The sequence below is a fragment of the Dromaius novaehollandiae genome, chromosome 11 (genome assembly GCF_036370855.1).
Source record: "Dromaius novaehollandiae isolate bDroNov1 chromosome 11, bDroNov1.hap1, whole genome shotgun sequence".
In the NCBI taxonomy this organism is placed as follows: Eukaryota; Metazoa; Chordata; class Aves; order Casuariiformes; family Dromaiidae; genus Dromaius; species Dromaius novaehollandiae.
Window position 1 is genome coordinate 27,809,361 of NC_088108.1, and position 19,000 is coordinate 27,828,360.

At 57.9% G+C, this 19,000-nt stretch overlaps 1 protein-coding gene across 6 annotated transcripts; it reads left to right on the forward strand.

The window, feature by feature from the left end:
- Positions 1–5,921: 5,921 nt before the first annotated feature.
- LOC135329579 (proline-rich protein 36-like) lies at positions 5,922–12,185 on the forward strand. 6 transcript variants are annotated; one of them, XR_010391137.1, is made up of 4 exons: positions 5,922–7,608; positions 7,727–7,922; positions 8,124–11,175; positions 11,962–12,185. XR_010391137.1 is itself a non-coding variant. In XM_064518521.1 (4 exons), exon 4 carries the CDS (start codon positions 8,744–8,746, stop codon positions 9,653–9,655), a length of 912 nt encoding a protein of 303 aa, XP_064374591.1. In that variant the 5' UTR covers positions 5,922–7,608; positions 7,727–7,922; positions 8,124–8,236; positions 8,324–8,743; the 3' UTR covers positions 9,656–12,185. The 6 variants fall into 6 exon arrangements, 2 of the variants coding, with proteins under 2 accessions (XP_064374591.1, XP_064374590.1); XR_010391136.1 differs by having other exon boundaries at positions 8,124–10,793; positions 10,900–12,185; XR_010391138.1 differs by having other exon boundaries at positions 8,124–8,407; positions 10,900–12,185.
- Positions 12,186–19,000: the final 6,815 nt, after the last annotated feature.

Below are 19,000 nucleotides of genomic sequence, written 5' to 3' on the forward strand. Positions count from 1 at the left end.
GGGAGGCGCACTGCAGGCTGCGGGTCCCGCATGTGCCGGGGGTCCCGGCGGCTGGGAGCGTCCCGGGGCCACGGAGGCGGGGGGAGGAAGGGGGTGCGCCGGGGCTGTGGTGCGGTTTACTGCGCGGTCAGAGGAGCGCGGGGGGGGGGGGGGGGGGGGTCTCCTGTGTCAGCTCGGGAGCGTGTCGGGGAGCGGGGGGAGGAGGGTCGTGGAGGGGCGGGGGCAGTGTCGGAGCTGAGGCGGGGCCGGTCGCGGGGGTGTCGGGGGAGCCCCGGGCCGGTGGTGGGGCCGGCGGGGCCGCGCTCGGGGCTCTGCGGCCGTTTCCGGGGGGACAGGGGGGAAGGGGAAGGGGGGCGGGACGGAAAGGAACGGAATGTGCCGAGGGTCAAAGGTGCCCCAGCGCTGCGGGTGGGGGGCGGGAGGGGCGGGGGCGGGACTGCGGGGAGCCGTAGCTTTCGGCGCGGCATGCCGGGAGCAGTAGTCTTCCGGCACTGGGCTTCCGGTGGGGGCATGTTTGTTCTGAGCGCGGCATGCTGGGAGCGGTAGTCTTCCGGCACTGGGCTTCCGGGCGGCCATGTTGCTTGGCATGGTATGCCGGGAGCAGTAGTCTTCCGGCACTGGGCTTCCGGGCCGCCCTTTTCGCGTGCACGGTATGCTGGGAGGTGTAGTCTTCTCAGGCGGGGCTACTGGGTGACCATGCCCCTGTTTTTCCCCGGTACAGGGCAGGAAGTGTTTTCCATCTCCGATGGTGTTGCAAGACAACCTTGGAAGCTCAGAAAGTGTTCCTGCTGTTTAAACTAGGCAGATGAGGAGGTACCCCCCCCCCCCCCCATTTCCTGGGAGGAAATAATTCTTTAATCAAGGCCATGCTAGAAGTGCTAAAGCCTTAAACAAAACATTTTGATTTACTATTTCTTTTCTATGTAGACGTTGCCAATTTAGCAAAGGAATTTGAGGTATCCCCGAACTGAACTGTCCTCATTATAATACAAGAAAATCACGCCCATAGGTCAGAAAGACCTGTGCCCGGGTGAAGACCCCTCCCCTGAGCATGCGTAGTTTTAAAATGGTGTGTAAGCAATATTAGAATTGTATGTAAATCACTAACCAACCGGTGTAAGAGGGAAAGTTGCAAACCTTGCAACTTGTATAAATGCTACTTGGAAAGCCGGGGCGGGGGGGGGGAAGTTGCGCTTGATTTGTGGGGAAAACACCGAGCAGCCAGGCTTGCACAACTCAAATAAATAAGCAAATGTCTCTCCTGAGCGTGTCATTATTGGCTTAGTGCACAGCGGGCAACGAATCCGCTTTTCGGACAGCAGCGTGACCAGGCAGGGTTGTCCCCGGGGGCTGTGGCTGTCCCTCTTGGAAATGGGGAGGGCGGGAAGAGTAGGAGGGGTGCTGCGGGCTCCTGGGGGTCGTAGCTTTGCTCAGGATTGGGGCCGGTTAGGCAGCTGCTGGGAGGAGTAGCGGTGCTGGGAAGGCACGGTGCGGAGCTGTCCTGCTGTGCAGCGCAAGGGAAAGTTGACCAGCACCGTTGCTGTCCGAGGACCCTGGAACAGCCCGAGAGACCCTGGAACAGCCACCCCACGGACACCGTGTCACTGCCTCGCAAGGCCACTGCATGCAGGTACGTTTGACTACATCCGGCAGAAGAAATGTAAGCCGAAGGATCGGGGCAAATAGCTGCTTGTCTAGGTTTGTTACCTAGCGACGCACTGGCAAAGCTTTTTATGAACACCCGTACTCGATCGAGTGCGTATTCATTCTGTGAATATTAATTACTGCCAGACCGCGTACGTCACTGATGCTTTAAAGCAAGTCCGTGGCGCTGGGGTAGCACGTGTAGTGGAGGCTAAATGCAATAATACCTCGTTTTGATGTTGTTCTCTTATACGAAAGCACTTGGAGCAGATTAAGACATTTCTCGTCCTATTTTGTTTATTGAGTGGGCCCTGATACTGGGGAGAAGCTGCCGTGAAGCAGACCTAGTAGTCAGCTTCCTTAGAGAAGGCGTCTTGTCCTGTATTTGAGGGCTTCCGGTACGTTTTGACAGACAGTAGTGAGTGACGGGTTTCCTTTGGACCCCCCGGGGAGCAGAAAGTTCTGCCGGGAAGGCAAAATGTTTCTTGCGGCTGGGTTGGAAGAAGCTGGCTGCTGATGCAAGGCAGTGACAATTCTGGGGAGTCGCGGGAAGTTTTGAAAAGACGGTCGTTCCCTTTGCTAGAAGGCTATGCACTTCGGTTCCTAATAGCTGTAGTAATGAAGCCAGGTAAGCGTTCGGGAGGAGCCCAAGCCACTTTTGCCTAGCGAGTATTTTGCAAGGGGGGCAGGAAAGCGCTGCGCCCTGCTCCTTGCTGCCCTCGCGTGTCTGAAAGGCGGCAGTGCACGCGGGAGGGGGGCGCGCATGCGCATTGCGTTCCGGCGCGCTCACGGCTGCCCTCGCGTGTCGACAAGGCAGCACTGCAGCCGCCGGCGGCCACCGCTGCGTACGGAGACCGTTGCGGGCAGCCGGCGCACACGTGCGCGCTGCCGGTCGCCGCGTTGGCCGCTACTCTGCGCTCTCTCGGGGACGGGTAAGCGCAGGGGCCGCGCTCGTGCCCCCTGCCCGGTGCTCACGGACCGGGAGCGCTTTTCCCGAGAGGGCTTTTCCTTCTCGGTGCTTCCTGGGGGCGCGGGGACGGGCAGTGCCGTCTCGGAGCTGCTCCGCGGCGCTCTCTCCCCGGGGCAGCCCCAGCGCCTGCTCGCTGAAGCCCGCCGCTCTCTCGGGCGCGGGCAGAGCAGCCTCGGGGCGCTCGCTGCTCGGCCTGAGCGCCGGGGTGGCGCGGCGGGCTGCGGTTGGCGCGCGGGAGCCGGCCGGCTGCAGCGCGGCGCTGCGACCACGCGAGGGTGGGGCCATTGCGGGTCTGGGCTGCCTCGCGCTGCGCTCCCCCCGCCCCTCGCGCTCCCCCCGCCCCTCGCGCTCCCCCCGCCCCTCGCGCTCCCCCCGCCCCTCGCGCTCCCCCCGCCCCTCGCGCTCCCCCCGCCCCTCGCGCTCCCCCCGCCCCTCGCGCTCCCCCCGCCCCTCGCGCTCCGCTCCCCCGCCCCTCGCGCTCCCCCCGCCCCTCGCGCTCCGCTCCCCCCGCCCCTCGCGCTCCCCCCGCCCCTCTCGCGCGGTCCTGGGCCGGCGCACGCGCGGTGCGGCGGCGCGAGCCCTGGGCGGCCGGCGCACGCGCGGTGCGGCGGCGCGAGCCCTGGGCGGCCGGCGCACGCGCGGTGCGGCGGCGCGAGCCCTGGGCGGCCGGCGCACGCGCGGTGCGGCGGCGCGAGCCCTGGGCGGCCGGCGCACGCGCGGTGCGGCGGCGCGAGCCCTGGGCGGCCGGCGCACGCGCGGTGCGGCGGCGCGAGCCCTGGGCGGCCGGCGCACGCGCGGTGCGGCGGCGCGAGCCCTGGGCGGCCGGCGCACGCGCGGTGCGGCGGCGCGAGCCCTGGGCGGCCGGCGCACGCGCGGTGCGGCGGCGCGAGCCCTGGGCGGCCGGCGCACGCGCGGTGCGGCGGCGCGAGCCCTGGGCGGCCGGCGCACGCGCGGTGCGGCGGCGCGAGCCCTGGGCGGCCGGCGCACGCGCGGTGCGGCGGCGGGCAAGATGGCGGCGAGCAGGGCGGGTGTTTTCGCTGGACGGCGGCGGGCGAGGGCAGAGGCGGGCTGGAGTCGAGCATGTGGGGGCCGCGGTGAGGCGAGCGTGCGCCTTCGGGTGGCCGCGGGTGTCGGGCTGTGTCCTGCCAGCCGGGGCCGTCGCTGCGTGGAGGCGGCGGGGCGGGGGGGGGGGAGTCGGGCCGGGGGCCGCGCCGCGCCGCGCCGCGCCGGGTTTGCGCGGCGCCGGGTCTGCCGGAGCGCGGCTCTGACTCTCCCTTTTGCGTGTGTCGCCTGTAGGGCCCCGGTTCCTCCCCAGCGCGGGCCGGGGCGTGCTCTCGCCCCTGCGGACGCAGCCTGGAGGAGTGTGTGTGGGGTGTCTGCGCGGGGGTCTGGATGTCTCTAGCAGCGGCACGGCAGCCTGATGCCTCCTCTCGTCTGGGACGCGGGGTCCTTGGGGAGTTCCCTGCTGCCTCCTCTGGCGTTCTCTGCGAGCTCATAGATCCCTCCACCTCCTCTCCTCCCCCCCCCCCCCCCGCCCCGCTCCCCTGTCTGGTGGGGTGGGAGACCGGTGGCTGCTCCCGCCGAGCTGAGAGCCATGTAGGGCACCCCTGTGTGCTCACTACGCATCTGGGATGGCACCCCTGCCCTGAGGGCCCCGCAGAGTCCCACCCTTCCTGCAACCAGCCCCCCCAGAGCCATTAAACCACCCACTAAACCACCCACAAATCCTGCCCCAACACCCCCACAGGCCCCAAAACGCCTCCGAGCCCTGCTGCAATGTTGTCACTGACTCCAGACCTTCCCCTGCACTCTGTGCAAGGCCCCAAACATTCCTCAAACTGCTGCCAGACCCAGTGCCCGCAGCAGTGAGGCGTTCTAACAAAGATGGGGTGCGATGTGCGTCTCCGCCTCGACTCAGTCCCGCTTTAGAGAAACAGGAACTTAGAGCACTTCCTGGTGAAGAGTGTTGACGGGTGAATGTGCGGATGACAAAGAGACTTTTCTCTCTTTTCTTCTGAGCCGCCTCTCAGAAGCCTCTGTGTGTGCACGATGTGGCTGATCTGGGATAATCGTGCTGTGCGCAGTGCTTAAGGAGAACATTGCCCTAAAATGGAGGGCTAAGGAATAGCCTAAAAAACCTAAAAGGCTCGGGAAGAGCCAAAGAGAACACCGATGGGCTCTGGGAAGCCCCAGTGATGCTAGCGAAAACAGCGTGGCTTTTAGGCACCTCCTCAGAGCAGCAGCAATGTCTCGCTCCAGCCTATGGGGCAATGGGGACTCTTAATTACCGCCTTGAATTACCACAAGTGTTGCAAAAGCAGAAGGGACTAGGGAGCATGCAGAGCAGGTTATGGACTATATGTCAAGTTTAAACAAGCAACAAGCCCCTCTGCAAACAGAAACAGGTTTAGCCCTAAGTAATAGACGAAGGTAGCTGTGAGTAACGTGAAGCGAAGCGGTGACGTCAGTCACCCCGAAAGCCTCGGAGAAGCGGTCTGAAAATCTGGTACCCTCGCGGCCTCGGCAGTCTTTTTGGTTTGTTTGGCAGGGTAGCCCACCGAAGGGGGACATCTCGAAGAGAAGCAGCAAGACCTGGGGATCCGGTGGTTCATTTTGGTCGTCGCCTGTGAGGCCAGCATGCAAGAGTAAGAGGAAGCTAGGAGCAGTCTCAAAAAGGTAATAGGTCTGAAAGGGAGACAGGCAAATCGAGGGCTGTCGTTCCTCCACGTAGTTAAAGACCGAGAGAGTTGTCGGTTAAGCGCATGCATACGAGGGTTTGCGAACAGTAACAATAACACTGAAGCGGAATAAAAATAAGGTTTCGTGGAAGATGGCGTTAGGAAGGTATTAGGCGACGTGCCCGCCTGCCTAATAACCTAGCCCTAATTGCTGCGTGTAACGTTTCCAGACCGTTTACCCTGCAACGTATGGTGCAAAGTGCCGTATTAAGACCTTTCCCTTAAGGAAAAGAAGAAGAAAAAAAGAAAAAAAAGGGGGAAAAAGAAAACAGGGTAAAGAGAAAAAGATCATGCATAAACCTAAGCGTTTCACTGGAAGTAAAACGCGAGTTTATCGCTTCCTTACAGAGGTGGAACCAAGGACAGCAAATGCTGACGAGGAGAAGAGACGGACGAGCGTTTGCTTGCGGTTAATACCGAAGGGACGGGATGAAACAAGGAAGCCAGAATGCAGCGGCCCCTCGATATCACCAGGAACTGCTACAGGAGGAGGCGTTCTGGCACGGGTAACTAGGGTAAGTATGGCTAATGACCGTTAGCAGTTATTTCGGCCTCCCCGAGGCAGCGCTGAGGACTGAGTAACCCGTTCCTGCCCTGTGGCTGCTGTTCCCTGTATCTGCCTTAGCTTTGCTTTGGCTGTTTCTATTTTGCGTTGTTACTGCACGCGCGTACGTGGAAAGGGAAAGACAGAACGAATGCTCTCTTAGATTAATGGTCACGGCTGAGGTTGAAGAGAGTAAAAAACGTGAGCAAGCTGAAGGAATAGAATCCAAGGGAGCCAAGGGAAAGCTGTCTTCCTCTGCCAGAAAAAGGGAAAGCCCGTTCCTCCTGGCAAGGAAGGAGCGCCATTAATAGCAATCCGAATAATAGATCGCCAGCGTATAACGGAAGGTCTGTATGCATTACGAGAAGTGCTCTGCGTACATGTGTCTCCATGTGTGTGACTTTACGTGCCTGTGAAGCGTCATACTTCACGAGCTGCGAGACAGCAAATTATTATCTTGGGGGAGTGGTGGTCAAGTGACCAGAGCTACTGAAGAGGAAGGGAGCGAGAGAAGGGTCTGAAGTGTAAAACTGAGAGATCGATTTCAGGAAGGCTCAATCAGCGCAAGCCCCGGGTTAGTTATCTGGCAATGGTATTTGGGGAGACGGGATGACAGTAGATAGGTTGAAGCCTCATGGAATTAAGGCTCCTTCTCACCGGTTCCCGCTTAGAGCAATTGTAGGAGGATTTAGTTTCCTCCAGCAGCATTAAGGTGGCTTTGCCGGTGTCAGCAGACCATGGTGGAAAGTACTGGGAGGGAGTCGGGAAGGGAGCTGGGACGAGGAACGTGACTCTGCTTTCACTGAACTGGAAGAATTGGCTATAAAACCTCCTGCCCTCAAATTCCCAGGACAAGGAAAGCCTTTTTCGGTAATGCTTTCCACATCTGCTGACTGCGTGGGAGCAGCACCGCTAGAAAACGGCAGTAAAGGAAAGCGGGTGCCGGTCGCCTCACCTTTACGTCCCCTTTGGGGGTGGAACAAAAAGTCTCTGGCTGTGAGAAAGACTGTTCAGCAGCGATGTGGGCTGTAACCGTCTTTGAGACTTTTAGCTTTGATTGCGCAGGGGCCATCCAATCTATTCAGTTCCCTCTAAAGTAATCACGTCAGGGAAATGAAGAGACAGCGGAGTATCATCTATCCGAGTGGCGCAGTGGGCGCTGATCTTAACGAGCGGGGGCAGGGGGGCAGTTGCTGTGCAAGTGTTACAAGCAGTGGCTCTTCTTGTGCGCGTCTGAATTGACTGAGGGGCAGAGCATGGTTGCGCCAAAAACGCGGACGCAGGAGGTTTCCGAGAGGTTGATCTCTAGCGGCTACTTAGTCTGACTTCCCTTTCACGGCAAGCCCGACTGTCTTCATAGCTCCCAGAACAGGGGTTGGGGAAGCGGTGCTTGTGGCTTGCGTATTCTCGTTTACCTTGCTTGAGTGTGTATATTGGATCCGCTTTTGTGCTTATAAACAACTTTGGATTCTTATGATTTTCTGCAGAGCTTTGATCTTTTTCTTTTTTTCTTTTTCTTCTCGGTTTGTTTTTTTTTTTTTTGCTTTGCTCCCTCCCTGATGGATTTTACTATGCCTCCGTCAACGAGCCCTGGCTGGCAAAGTTGCTGTGTCCCAGCGGAGACTCTTAGGCGAGATGGAGGAGTTCAGATCCGCAGCCTGCCAGAAGAACGTCGCCCAGGAGGGGTTGCTAGCCTCGAGCTATAGGCGCTGGTGCGTGTGGCTCGTTGTGTCAGACGCGAAGGGGTTTTCTTTGGCTGCGGAAATTTTAGCTTGCCTTTACACCCTGTAGCAGTAGTATTTTTGTTTTGATAAACTGTGTTAATCGTAGGCGTTCAGGACCTCGGGGAACGACTGTGTGCTGCCGTGAAGAACTACAGGCTACCACTGCTCTTGGACCTTTGTAAGTTATCACGCGTCGAGAGCTTCCAGGAGAATTCAAATGCCAGCAGAAAGGTTCTCCGCCCGGTCCCGACGAGGAGGCTTCGGCCACAGGAAGGTCGGCAGCGTCCTTACCGGACTCGCGGGTAATAAGCCGCAATGCGTGGACCGGCAAAGGAGGGGGGGATAGCGACTGGTAGCCCAGAGTCTTCAGTAAGACAGAGTCTTACTGTTGCTAGCTGGGCCACGAGGTCTGTGCGAAGCCTCGCCTGTCTGTTTGGAGCTCTGTTTTGGTCTGTTTACCTGGAATGACCAGTGAGGCCTAAAATAAGAATTTTCGTGGCTAGATGGGTCAGCTGTGACCGCACCCGTCTTTGCCTTGCTTCGCTGCCTAGCAGCAACTTGGGACGCCAGAGTAAAAACTGCCGCAGCGCTTAAGGGAGGCTCTGCATTTGCCCAGGTTAGGGAGCCATCATTAAAGTTTTGGGGGAAGAAAGCTCTAAAAGGAGAATCTCCCAGTGACCTTGGTGGCTTGATTCACTTGCAGGATGCTGTTCTGAGGGCCAGCAACTCGAAGGAATGCAGCTCGGCCCTTTTTGTTGACTTTGGTGATGCTGTTTTGAGGAAGCATGTAAGTACAGAAGGGGTCTGGGAGGGTTTTCAAACAAGACGGGAAAGAGCAAGGAAGATTTGAGAGCGTGGAAAAACTAGGTGCCGCGGGTACTGAAGTTGTTACGGGCTGAGGGCGTTTGGCGTTGAGCATCTGAGAGGGGCTAATGCATGAGGAATGGTAAAATGCTGTGACTGAACGCGAGGTTCCTCCCCGGCCTGGGCCCGTGTGTGCACCCTCGCTCCCACAGACACCCCGGAGCCGTAGGGAAACGGGTGAGCAGGCCCACGAGCGGACTTTGGGCACAGCGGTGCGCAGAGAGCGCTGCGGGCTCAGCCGGTGGGGTGGAGTCGGAGCATGGCGAGCCAGGCTGTCAGGATCCATCCGGTTCCGCTCCCTGCCCCTCTGTCCAGCGCTCCATCCTTCTCTTTCTTTCCCCGTGGCTCTGTCCAGTGCCCCATCCCTTTGTTTAGCTACTCGTTCCTCTGCCCAGCTCCCCCATCCCTCTTGTACTCTTTCCATCTCTGTGACAATATCTGCGTCCATCTAACTGGCTCTCTATCGCTCTATCCAGCTCTTCATCGTCCTCTTCCTCTTCCTATCCCAGTACCTGCCCGCTGTCCTTCCGTGCGGCTCCCCATCCGTCTGCCGCTCTCGTCTGCCTTTCTGCCTGTACTTCTCTTTGCCTTCCCAGCCCTCTGTCCACCCCTCCAGCCATCTCTCTCTATTTCCATCCCTCTGCTCAGCTCCTCATCCATCTATTTGCCTCCCTATCCCTCTTTTCCCCTGTTTTGTCCCATCTCTCTGTCTGAATTGCCCTCCCTCTTTTTCTCTCTCCACCTTTCTGGCCACCTCTTCGTCGTTCTCGTCCTCTTCCCATCGCTCCTACTGGCTCCCTGTCCCTCTCTTCCCGTCCCCGTTCCTCTCTCCGGTTCTCCCCCCTTCTCTGTTGCTCCCTCGCCGTTCCTCTGGCCGCCTCGCCTTCCCCATTTTTCTCTCTTCTGCTCCCCGGTCCTCTGTGCAGCCCTCCCTCCATCTGTGTGGCCCTCTGTCCCTCTCTTTCTCTTCCTTTGTCCAGTGCCCAGACCCTGGGGCCGGCTCTCTGTCCCTCTCTTTCTTTCTCCCTCCATCCATCTGCCAAGCTCTCTGCCCCTCTTTTCTTTTGTTCTCCCCCCTGTCCCCGCGTCCAGGTGGAGGTCTGTCGTTCCTTTGCGTTTTGTCTGGTGCGGCGGGTGGCGAGAGGTGGTCGGCGCTCGGCAGAGATGGTGATCGGCAGCGCCCGGAGGGTGTCGTCAGTTGGTCTGGTTCGGGTCACGTCGGACACCTCCGCGGGGACTCTGCCCGCGGAGGCGCGGGGCTGTGGCTGTGCAGCGGGGGAGCACTAGCGGGCTAGAGATGCCGTGGGGTACACGGCAGGCAGCGAAGAGGCTCCTGGGGAAGGTGTCACAGAGGCAGAGAGCAGCAGAGGCTCCGAGACCTTGGGCGTTAGGACAGGCGCTCGCGGTAGGGCGGTCTGGAGCTGCTGCTGCTGTCTGTCCTACTCGTCAGCGCGGTCTGCAGTTACTGCCTCTTGTCTGCCTGCGCGCAGCCAGGGCTGTCACGTGGTGCAGCTTGAGTTGCGATTGCGATGCTGGCATTGAGCCCACTTTTCTGTCAGGTCTGCCTTTAATGCAAAGTGGTGTCTTCCCTATGTCTACAGCTCAACCCATGTTGTTGATTTAGTGCTTCCTGAGGGGATATGCTGTGCTGTCAACACGCACACCCACCCCACCCCTGCCATCGCTTCCTGATGAATGCAATCATTTACATAGCTTCTGGCTTGTTTCTTTCCTTGGAACTCCTTTCTCTTTGCTGTTCTGGTCCCTCCAAACAATTTCTGTTTCTAGCATTATTAGTGTTGGGCCCTAAACCTTCTAGACCTTCCTTCTTTGAAGTCCAGAGGTTCCAGTATTGTTTGTACTTTGAGAGTAAAGGTCCTTCACAACTCATGTCTTAAGTATGCAACTGTCTTACCTGGGATTTTCGTTTTCGCAAGTTACTGTTTCTTTCAGGAGCCAGCTACAACAGTAACTTTGCTATAGCAGAGAAATGGGGTTACATGTGTATGAGCAACAGCACCGTAGTACACAGCAAAGCCATAATCTACAGTACTGGTAGCACAAGTCAGTTTCCCATCAGCTCCATCTCTCCAGGGTTTGGAGGTTTTGGAGGCCTTACTTTTTATCCTGCCTTGGCTGGACGGTGCTTTCTGAGAGTGTCCATCAGAGGCAGAGTTTCCCTGCAGAGGACCATCTAGCAAAGGCTGGAGGCGGCCGGGTGCCTGAGCGAGCCTGCCTGTCTGTGAGAGCTGCTGTGACAACTTTGTGATGAAATGGAGCCAGAGAGGGTGACTGAAGCAGCACGGAGGGTCAGTCATAACTGTGGGAACAATCACGGGCCTTGGACTAGGGAGCAGTTCTAGGAGGGCTGTGCAGTTGCCCGGCCTCTCACTAACTGCTCTGGCCTCTTTGCAGGTGCCGAAGCCCAGTCGGGCAGTCGAAGGAGCCTTGTCACAGCTGGGAGCTCTGTGGAGATGCGCGGCTGGCCATGGAGAGTGAGCTCTGACTTGCAGCGTGGACACAGCTAAGTCCTGGGCTGCATCATATGTGAGCAGTGCTGGGAGGTGCGAGGTGATTGTTCCCTAGGTGGTCACTGGTGTCACTGGCTGTGGATGTTTGCCCATGGAGCTGAGAGGACCAAAAATATTAATTGTCTGACCCGGAGATGAATTAGTGCTTGCAGTGCTTCAGGTAGGTTCAGTGCAAGTGCAGCCTAGTGCAATCCTGTGGAGTGATTCTTGCACATGCTCACATTTGAATGGTGGCTAAAACCAAGCCTCTAAACAGCAGCTGTAACGTGATTCTGGTGCATGTCTTCCCGTTCTGCTGTGCTTCTAGAGGAAGGGAAAACTTCTTAAGCTGTGGGCAAAACTCCTTGCCTTCTCTTTACTGTTTTCATGCGTATGGGTGCTTTGGTGTTTGTTGCTTAAAGCTGAGGTTTGGAATTTTTCACTTAAGGTTTATTGTTTAGTTTGCTGTTGAGGGTCTCTCACTCCAGAGTTACAGTTTATTCCTTTCTTTTGTGGGGCTCAGTCTTTATCAGTCAGGGTTTACAGTTTGCTCGTTTAGTGATCAGGGCGCAGAATTTAAAATCCAACCTTAGCCATAAATTTTAAAGTCTCGGCAACTATTAGGGTTCCAAGACCTGCAGTTAGTGTTCAGGGCTTATGACTTACTGATAAAGGAAAAGGGCTAAATCCTTAGATAAACTGTAAGCCCTGAAGCCTAAGCAGCAGGCTGCAAACCCTTCTTTGGGCTTTGTAACCTTCCCCTGTACCCAGCGTTCAGCTCTGCACACCGACCTGCGCTCTGGATTTGATATGGCGCAGGCCCATCACACGGAGACTGGCAATGTGACGGGTGAGCTGAGAGCTGTGGAAGTGTCTTGCAGGGCTCTAGCCTGGGGTAGGGCAGAAGTGCAGACAGGCAGGATCAGGCATTTTCCTCTCATCTCTGAGATGAATCCTATCCCTGAAGGAAAAAGCAGAGGAGTAGGCTGTCAGCTACTCGGACACCTGCCACATCAAGGGCAGCAGCAGGAGATGACCCTTCCCTGATGGATGGATGGACGCTGGTGTAGTGATGACTCTTCAGGCATCACAGGTAAGGGGAAGCATGCTGACACTGAGCTCCATGGCAGACTTGCTTCCAGCTATTGTTTCTGCGCAGTAAAACAATAAACAGTTGCTTTATTCTTTGCACTCATCTCTGTGGTTCCTGCTGTTAGTTTGCCTGAAGATGATGCCCAGGGGAGGAGATTACACATTGTGTCCGGGGCTGGGAGCTGGTCCCCGAGTCCCTTGTACTTTGGAGTGCCTGCGCTTCTCAGGGAACCCAGTGCTGTTGACAGAGCTGTGGGGAATTTCCCTTGCATTGCCTGGGCTCTTGGGGGTGTTTCCCATCATTGTGGGGGCACCCAGGGCCCCTGCAGGGCTGTGTGAGGTCACCAGACTGCTTCTGGATTTGCTTTCAGCACTCCCCAGTGTCCCTTGTGGGTCTGGTGCCAGGGCCTGTGTGCCTGGAGTGGGGAGATAGAGTTTCCATGGGGGTGGGGGGAGCCTGCAGGCACCATCCTGTCAGCTGCACTGAGTCCTGTGACATGCCTTATGGCCCCTCTGGTGTGCCCTAAGCCCCTTTATTTGTATTTTGCTTTGCCCCAGAGCCCTGCATTTGCCCTCTGATGCCCTCCGGAGCCCTCAATTCACATTTTGGGTTGCCCCCAAGGGCTCTGTGTGCCTTTTGTTGGGCCCTGTGGTTGTTTTGCAGCACACTGCAAAGTTCTCTGTTTAGCTTTCTCTCCTGTCCCAGAGTTTTCTGGGTGCTTCTTGGTGGTGCCCCCAGAGTCACTCTGTTTGCTCTGTCATTGGCTTTTTCTACTTCTGTTGTACCCAGAGCTCTCCATTTGTTCTCTTGTCCTCTGCATACTCCCCTTTCCCCTCTCTATACCCCAGGCCTCTCCCTTCAGCTTTCAGGAAGCTGCTCTCAGGAGTGGGGGTGCCTCTGCTGCCCTGGCAGCCCCAGTTGTCCCTGATGGGGCTGATGGCCATTCCCTCTCCCCAGTTCCTGATGGGCTGCAGCTGCAGGCCCTGGGGCTGGGATGAATGCCAGGTGGAGCTGGGTGGCAGGACAGGCCCCAGGTGGGGCTCCATGGCTGGGGCAGGTGGGACAAGCCCCAGGTGGGGCTGATGGCAAGGGCGGGCACACGCCTGGGCTGGGGCTGCATTTGGGGGAAGCTCATGCTGGGGCTGGTTCTGGACGATGGAGCTGCTGCTGAGCACTGCTGCCTGGGACCGGCACGCGGCTGCCCTGCGGAGGAGGTGAGCGGGGCTGGGGGGTGCGCGCTCCGGGCTGCAGGTCCCTCATGTGCCGGGGGTCCTGGTGGGTGGGAGTGTCCCGGGCAGCGCAGCACAACTGGGGTGCACTGGGGCCAGGGGAAACTGCACCGGGGCTAGGGAGGGTGGTGTGCTGGGGCAGTGGGGGCTGAGGATGTGGTGGGGAAGAGCAGTGCTCCGGGGCCATGGAGGTGGAGGGAGGGAGGAAGGGGGTGTGCCGAGGCTGTGGTGGTATGGGGGGGGGTAAGGGGGTGCGTTGGGGTTCGGGTGGGGAGGAAGGAGGTGCGGTGGGTCTGCAGTGGTGCTGGGGGGGAAGAAGGGGGGTGCGCCAGGATGGGGCAGGGGGAAGGCAGGCGGTCCGCTGGGGCTGTGGTGCGGTTTATTGCGCAGTCGGAGGAGCACGGGGAGGGGGGGGGTGTCTCCTATGTCCGCTGGGGACCGCGTTGGGGAGGGGGAGGAGGGATCCCAGGGGAAGCGCAGGGAGGGTCGTGGGGGGAGGCAGGGGCAGTGTTGGAGTTGACCCGTAGCCGGCCGCGGCGGTGTCGGGGGAGCCCCGGGCCGGTGCTGGGGATCGCGGGGTCGCGCTCGGGGCTCTGCGGTGGATTCCGGGGAGACAGGGAGGAAAAGGGAACGGGGGCGGGACGGAAAGGAACGGAATCTCCACAGGGTTAAACTTCACCTAGCGCTACGGGGGGTTGGGGGGGGGGGGTCCGGGGGGCGCCGCTGGCATGCCGGGAGCGGTAGTCTTCCGGCACCGGGCTTCCGGGAGGCCTTTTTTTGTTTGAACGGCATGCCGGGAGATGTAGTCTTCCCGCATTGGGCTGCTCGGACAGCATGCTGTGCCTCTCGAGGCGGCCGGAGGGGCAGTCCTTTGCCAGCGGGGTTCTCACCAGCCGGCCACGTTATGCTCTGTGGCAGGCCAGGAGCTGCAGTTCCAGGTGCCGGTGCCTTCTCAGCCCTGCAGCAGTGGCCCGCTGGGTCTGTTCCTTACTGGACATGTGCCACTCACGCAGGAGTCCCCATAGGTCATTGGGGACAGTGGCATTTCCCTGGTTTTCCCTGGTACAAGGCAGGAAGCATTTTCCATCTCTGGTGTGACCAGGCAGGCTTGCCCCCAGGGGCTGGGGCCGTCCCTCTTGGAAATGGGGAGGGCAGGGAGAGTAGGAGGGCGCTGCGGGCTCCTGGTAGTTGTAGCTTTGCTCAAGATTGGGGCCAATTAGGCAGCAGCTATGAGGAGTGGCAGTGCTGGGAGGGCACGGTGCGGAGCTGTCCTGCTGTGCAGCACAAGGGAAAGTCCTCAAGGAAATGTGAACAGCACTGTCTCTGTCCAAGGACCCCAAAACAGCCTGAGAGACCCTGGAACAGCCACCCCACAGCAGTACCGGGGACACCATGTCACTGCCTCCCAAGGGCACTGCGTTCAGCTACCTTTAACTGTGTGGAAAGAGCCTGCAGGCAGGAGCCCTGGCCACAGGTACAGAGAATCCCCGGTAGCCTGGAACTATATCTCTTTTCTTTACAAAGATGCCATCTCTTTGATGCCTTGCTGCTGCTTCCATCTTGCTCGGTGCCCAAGTCTACTACATTCAGATCCACCTTTCTTGCTGCCCTCTGCTCTGTCTGAGCTGCTTGCCAGATCAAAAGGCGTGTGCGGCTAAGAATTAGGCCAAGGTGTCTCAACTGCTTGCTATAGGACAACCGGGGGGTGAATCGGCAACAGGACAGGAAAGTACCTGTGGATGAGAAACAGCTGCTTTAGAGATCTAAGACGCAGGGGCAACTGAGAGGAGTGAAAGGAGCAGGGGAAAATGGTGATGAGGAAGGTGTGCTGTTAGAGGCAGTACAGTGCAGAAGAGAGGGAAAGCTTGCTCCTATGATGAAATAAAAACTGACCTTAAGAGAGATTTGCTTTTTGCTCTTCAGGTTATGAGTACGCGTGACTTCCTGAGAACTGTTCTGAGCATGCAGTGTTGCAGGTCACGACTGCCTGGGCAGCGATCCCCAACTTGTCTGCCGAGACTACGCAACAGCTCACAGCTGCCTGTGCAATGAAAGCAAAGGCCAACTTCTCAGAGGGAAGAAGCAGGCTCCACACAGGAAGATTATGGCAGGTGAGCTAATGCCCCAGAACCTTCAGTTTTCCTCCGCGTCCCCCCCAGGACTCACCCATTTGCTCCCTAGTTCCCTCAGGACCAATCCATTTGCTTTTAGGTATGCTCCAAGGCACTCCATTTGTTCTCTTGTCCCTTCAAAATTCTTTGCTTCTTTCTAGTTCCTGCAAGGTTATTCTGACATTTGGTGTCTGTAGGCCCTCTGGTAGCATCAAGACTCCTATGTTTGTCCTCTTGTCCTATTAAGTCCCCCCTCTTTTCCCTCTAGTCTCCTCAAAACCTCTCCGTTTGCCATTGGTGCGTCTCGGCGCCTTTGCTTTTCCCTCTAGTCCTCTCAGGATGCCTCTCTTTGCCCTCTGAGCCCCTTAGGGTCCATCTCCTAGCCCTTTAGCCCCATCAGAACCCCTCTGAGTGCCACACGCTGCCCTCAGGACGCCTTGGTTTGCCTTGGGGGTACCCCAGAACCCTATGCATTCATTGCGCCCTTTCAGTATGCCCTACGGCCCTTCTTTTCCATTGGCTGCACTGTAGAGTCCTCTCTATGCCCTATCGCTATGACCATTCCATGTGCCCTCTATCCCATCAGATCCCCTTTCCTTCCGCTCCCCTTTCCTTCCAGTCCCCTTAAGGCTCCTCTGTCTTCCTTGGTTGTGCCTCACATACCTCTATGCGTCCCCTAGTCTGCTCAAAATCCATCCCCTCCTGTCCCCTCAGAGCACCTCCTGAGGTCTTCCTTGTTAGCCAGTTCTCCTATTTTGGCTGTTTAGGCCCCTTAGGACCCCTCTGCTCTGCTGAGCATGCCTCCTGGGGTGCTGGTATGGCCCCAGAGCTGTTCTCTGGACCCCAGGCCTCCTAGAGAACAGCTGGTCTCCTCAGAAACCTTTCATATTTCGTCCTGGTTCCCCACAGTTGGGTTTTTAGCCACCTAGTCCCCTTAAAACTCCTCGCCTGCTCAGAACACCCCTACTGGGGTGCTTGCTGTGACCTGGAGCTGTCTTCGGGCCCCCCAGGCGCCTTAGACAGCCTCTAGTCTCCTCGCAACCCCTCCAGATTTCTCCCTTCTTCCCCAGAGCCATTTCTTGACAGTGTAGACCCCTTAGCACCCCTCTAGTGCGCTATGGACCCCTCTTTTGCACAGAATTGGGCCCCCAGCTCTCTTTGGTCCCCCCAGACCCCTTAGACCCCCTCTAGTCTCCTCGCAACCCCTCCAGATTTCTCCCTTCTTCCCCAGAGGCATTTTTGGACAGTGTAGACCCCTTAGTGCCCCTCTAGTGCACTCTGGACCCCTCTTTTCCACAGAATGGGGCCCCCCAGCTCTCTTGAGGCCCCCAGACCCCTTAAACAGCTTCTAGTCTCCTTGCAACCCCTCTTGATTTCTCCCTTCTTACCCAGAGGCATTTCTTGACAGTGTAGACATCTTAGCACGTTAGCCAATTCTATGCCATGTAGATGCTTTAGCACCCCTCTAGTGTGCGCTGGACCCCTCTTTTCCACAGAATGGGGCCCCCCAGCTCTCTTGGGGCCCCCCAGGCCCCTTAGACACCCTCTAGTCTCCTCGCAAGCCCTCCAGATTGCTCCCTTTTTCCCCAGAGGCATTTCTTGACCGTGTCGACACCTTAGCACCCCTCTACTGTGCTCTGGACCCCTAAGGTGTTGACGTGGTCAAGAAATGCCTATGGGGAAGAAGGAAGCAATGTGGAGGGCTTCTGCGGAGACTACAGGGTGTCTTGGGGGTCTGGGGACCAAATGAGAGGTGGGGTCCCCACTTTGTGGAAAAGAGCACCCCTCTAGTGCCCTCTTGATCCCTCTGTTCAACGGAATAGGACCCCTAGGTCTCTTTTGGCCCCCCAGGCCCCTTAGACACCCTCTAGTCTCCTTGCCACACCTCCAGATTTCTCCCTTCTTCCCCAGAAGCATTTAGGGACAGTGTAGAGGCCTTAGCACCCCTCTAGTGCGCTCTGGACCCCCCTTTTCCACATAATTGGGCCCACCAGATATCTTTCGGATCTCCAGACGCTTTAGACACCCTCTAGTCTCCTTGCAACCCCTCCAGATTTCTCCCTTCTTGCTCAGAGCCATTTCTTCACAGCGTAGACACCTTAGCACCCCTCTAGTGCGCTCTGGACCCCCCTTTTCCACAGAATTGGGCCCCCCAGATATATTTGGAATCTCCAGGCCCCTTAGACCCCCTCTAGTCTCCTCGCAACCCCTCCAGATATCTCCTTTCTTCCCCAGAGGCATTTCTGGACCATGTAGATGCCTTAGCACCCCTCTAGTGCACTCTGGACCCCACTTTTAAACAGAAGGGGCCCCCCCAGCTCTCTTCGGGCCCCCCAGACCCCCTCTAGTCTCCTCGCAACCCCTCCAGATTTCTCCCTTCTTCCCCAGAGGCATTTATGGACAGTGTAGATGCCTTAGCACCCCTCTAGTGCACTCTGGACCCCTCTTTTCCACAGAATTGGGCCCCCCAGATATATTTGGAATCTCCAGGTCCCTTGAACAGCCTCTAGTCTCCTCGCAACCCCTCCAGATTTCTCCCTTCTTCCCCAGAAGCATTTATGGACAGTGTAGACGCCTTAGCACCCCTCTAGTGCACTCTGGACCCCTCTTTTCCACAGAATTGGGCCCCCCAGATATATTTGGAATCTCCAGACCCCTTAGACCCCCTCTAGTCTCCTCGCAACCCGTCCAGATTTCTCCCTTCTTCCCCAGAGGCATTTTTGGACAGTGTAGACCCCTTAGTGCCCCTCTAGTGCACTCTGGACCCCTCTTTTCCACAGAATGGGGCCCCCCAGCTCTCTTGAGGCCCCCAGACCCCTTAAACAGCTTCTAGTCTCCTTGCAACCGCTCTTGATTTCTCCCTTCTTCCCCAGAGGCATTTCTTGACAGTGTAGACATCTTAGCACGTTAGCCAATTCTATGCCATGTAGATGCTTTAGCACCCCTCAAGTGCGCTCTGGACCCCTCTTTTCCACAGAATGGGGCCCCCAGCTCTCTTGGGGCCCCCCAGAACCCTTAGCCACCCTCTAGTCTCCTGGCAACCCCTCCAGATTTCTCCCTTCTTCCCCAGAGGCATTTCTGGACCATGTAGACGTCTTAGCACCCCTCTAGTGTGCGCTGGACCCCTCTTTTCCACAGAATGGGGCCCCCCAGCTCTCTTGGGGCCCCCCAGAGCCCTTAGACACCCTCTAGTCTCCTCGCAAGCCCTCCAGATTGCTCCCTTTTTCCCCAGAGGCATTTCTTGACCGTGTCGACACCTTAGCACCCCTCAACTGCGCTCTGGACCCCTAAGGTGTTGACGTGGTCAAGAAATGCCTATGGGGAAGAAGGAAGCAATGTGGAGGGCTTCTGCGGAGACTACAGGGTGTCTTGGGGGTCTGGGGACCAAATGAGAGGTGGGGTCCCCACTTTGTGGAAAAGAGCACCCCTCTAGTGCCCTCTTGATCCCTCTGTTCAACGGAATAGGACCCCTACGTCTCTTTTGGCCCCCCAGGCCCCTTAGACACCCTCTAGTCTCCTTGCCACACTTCCAGATTTCTCCCTTCTTCCCCAGAAGCATTTACGGACAGTGTA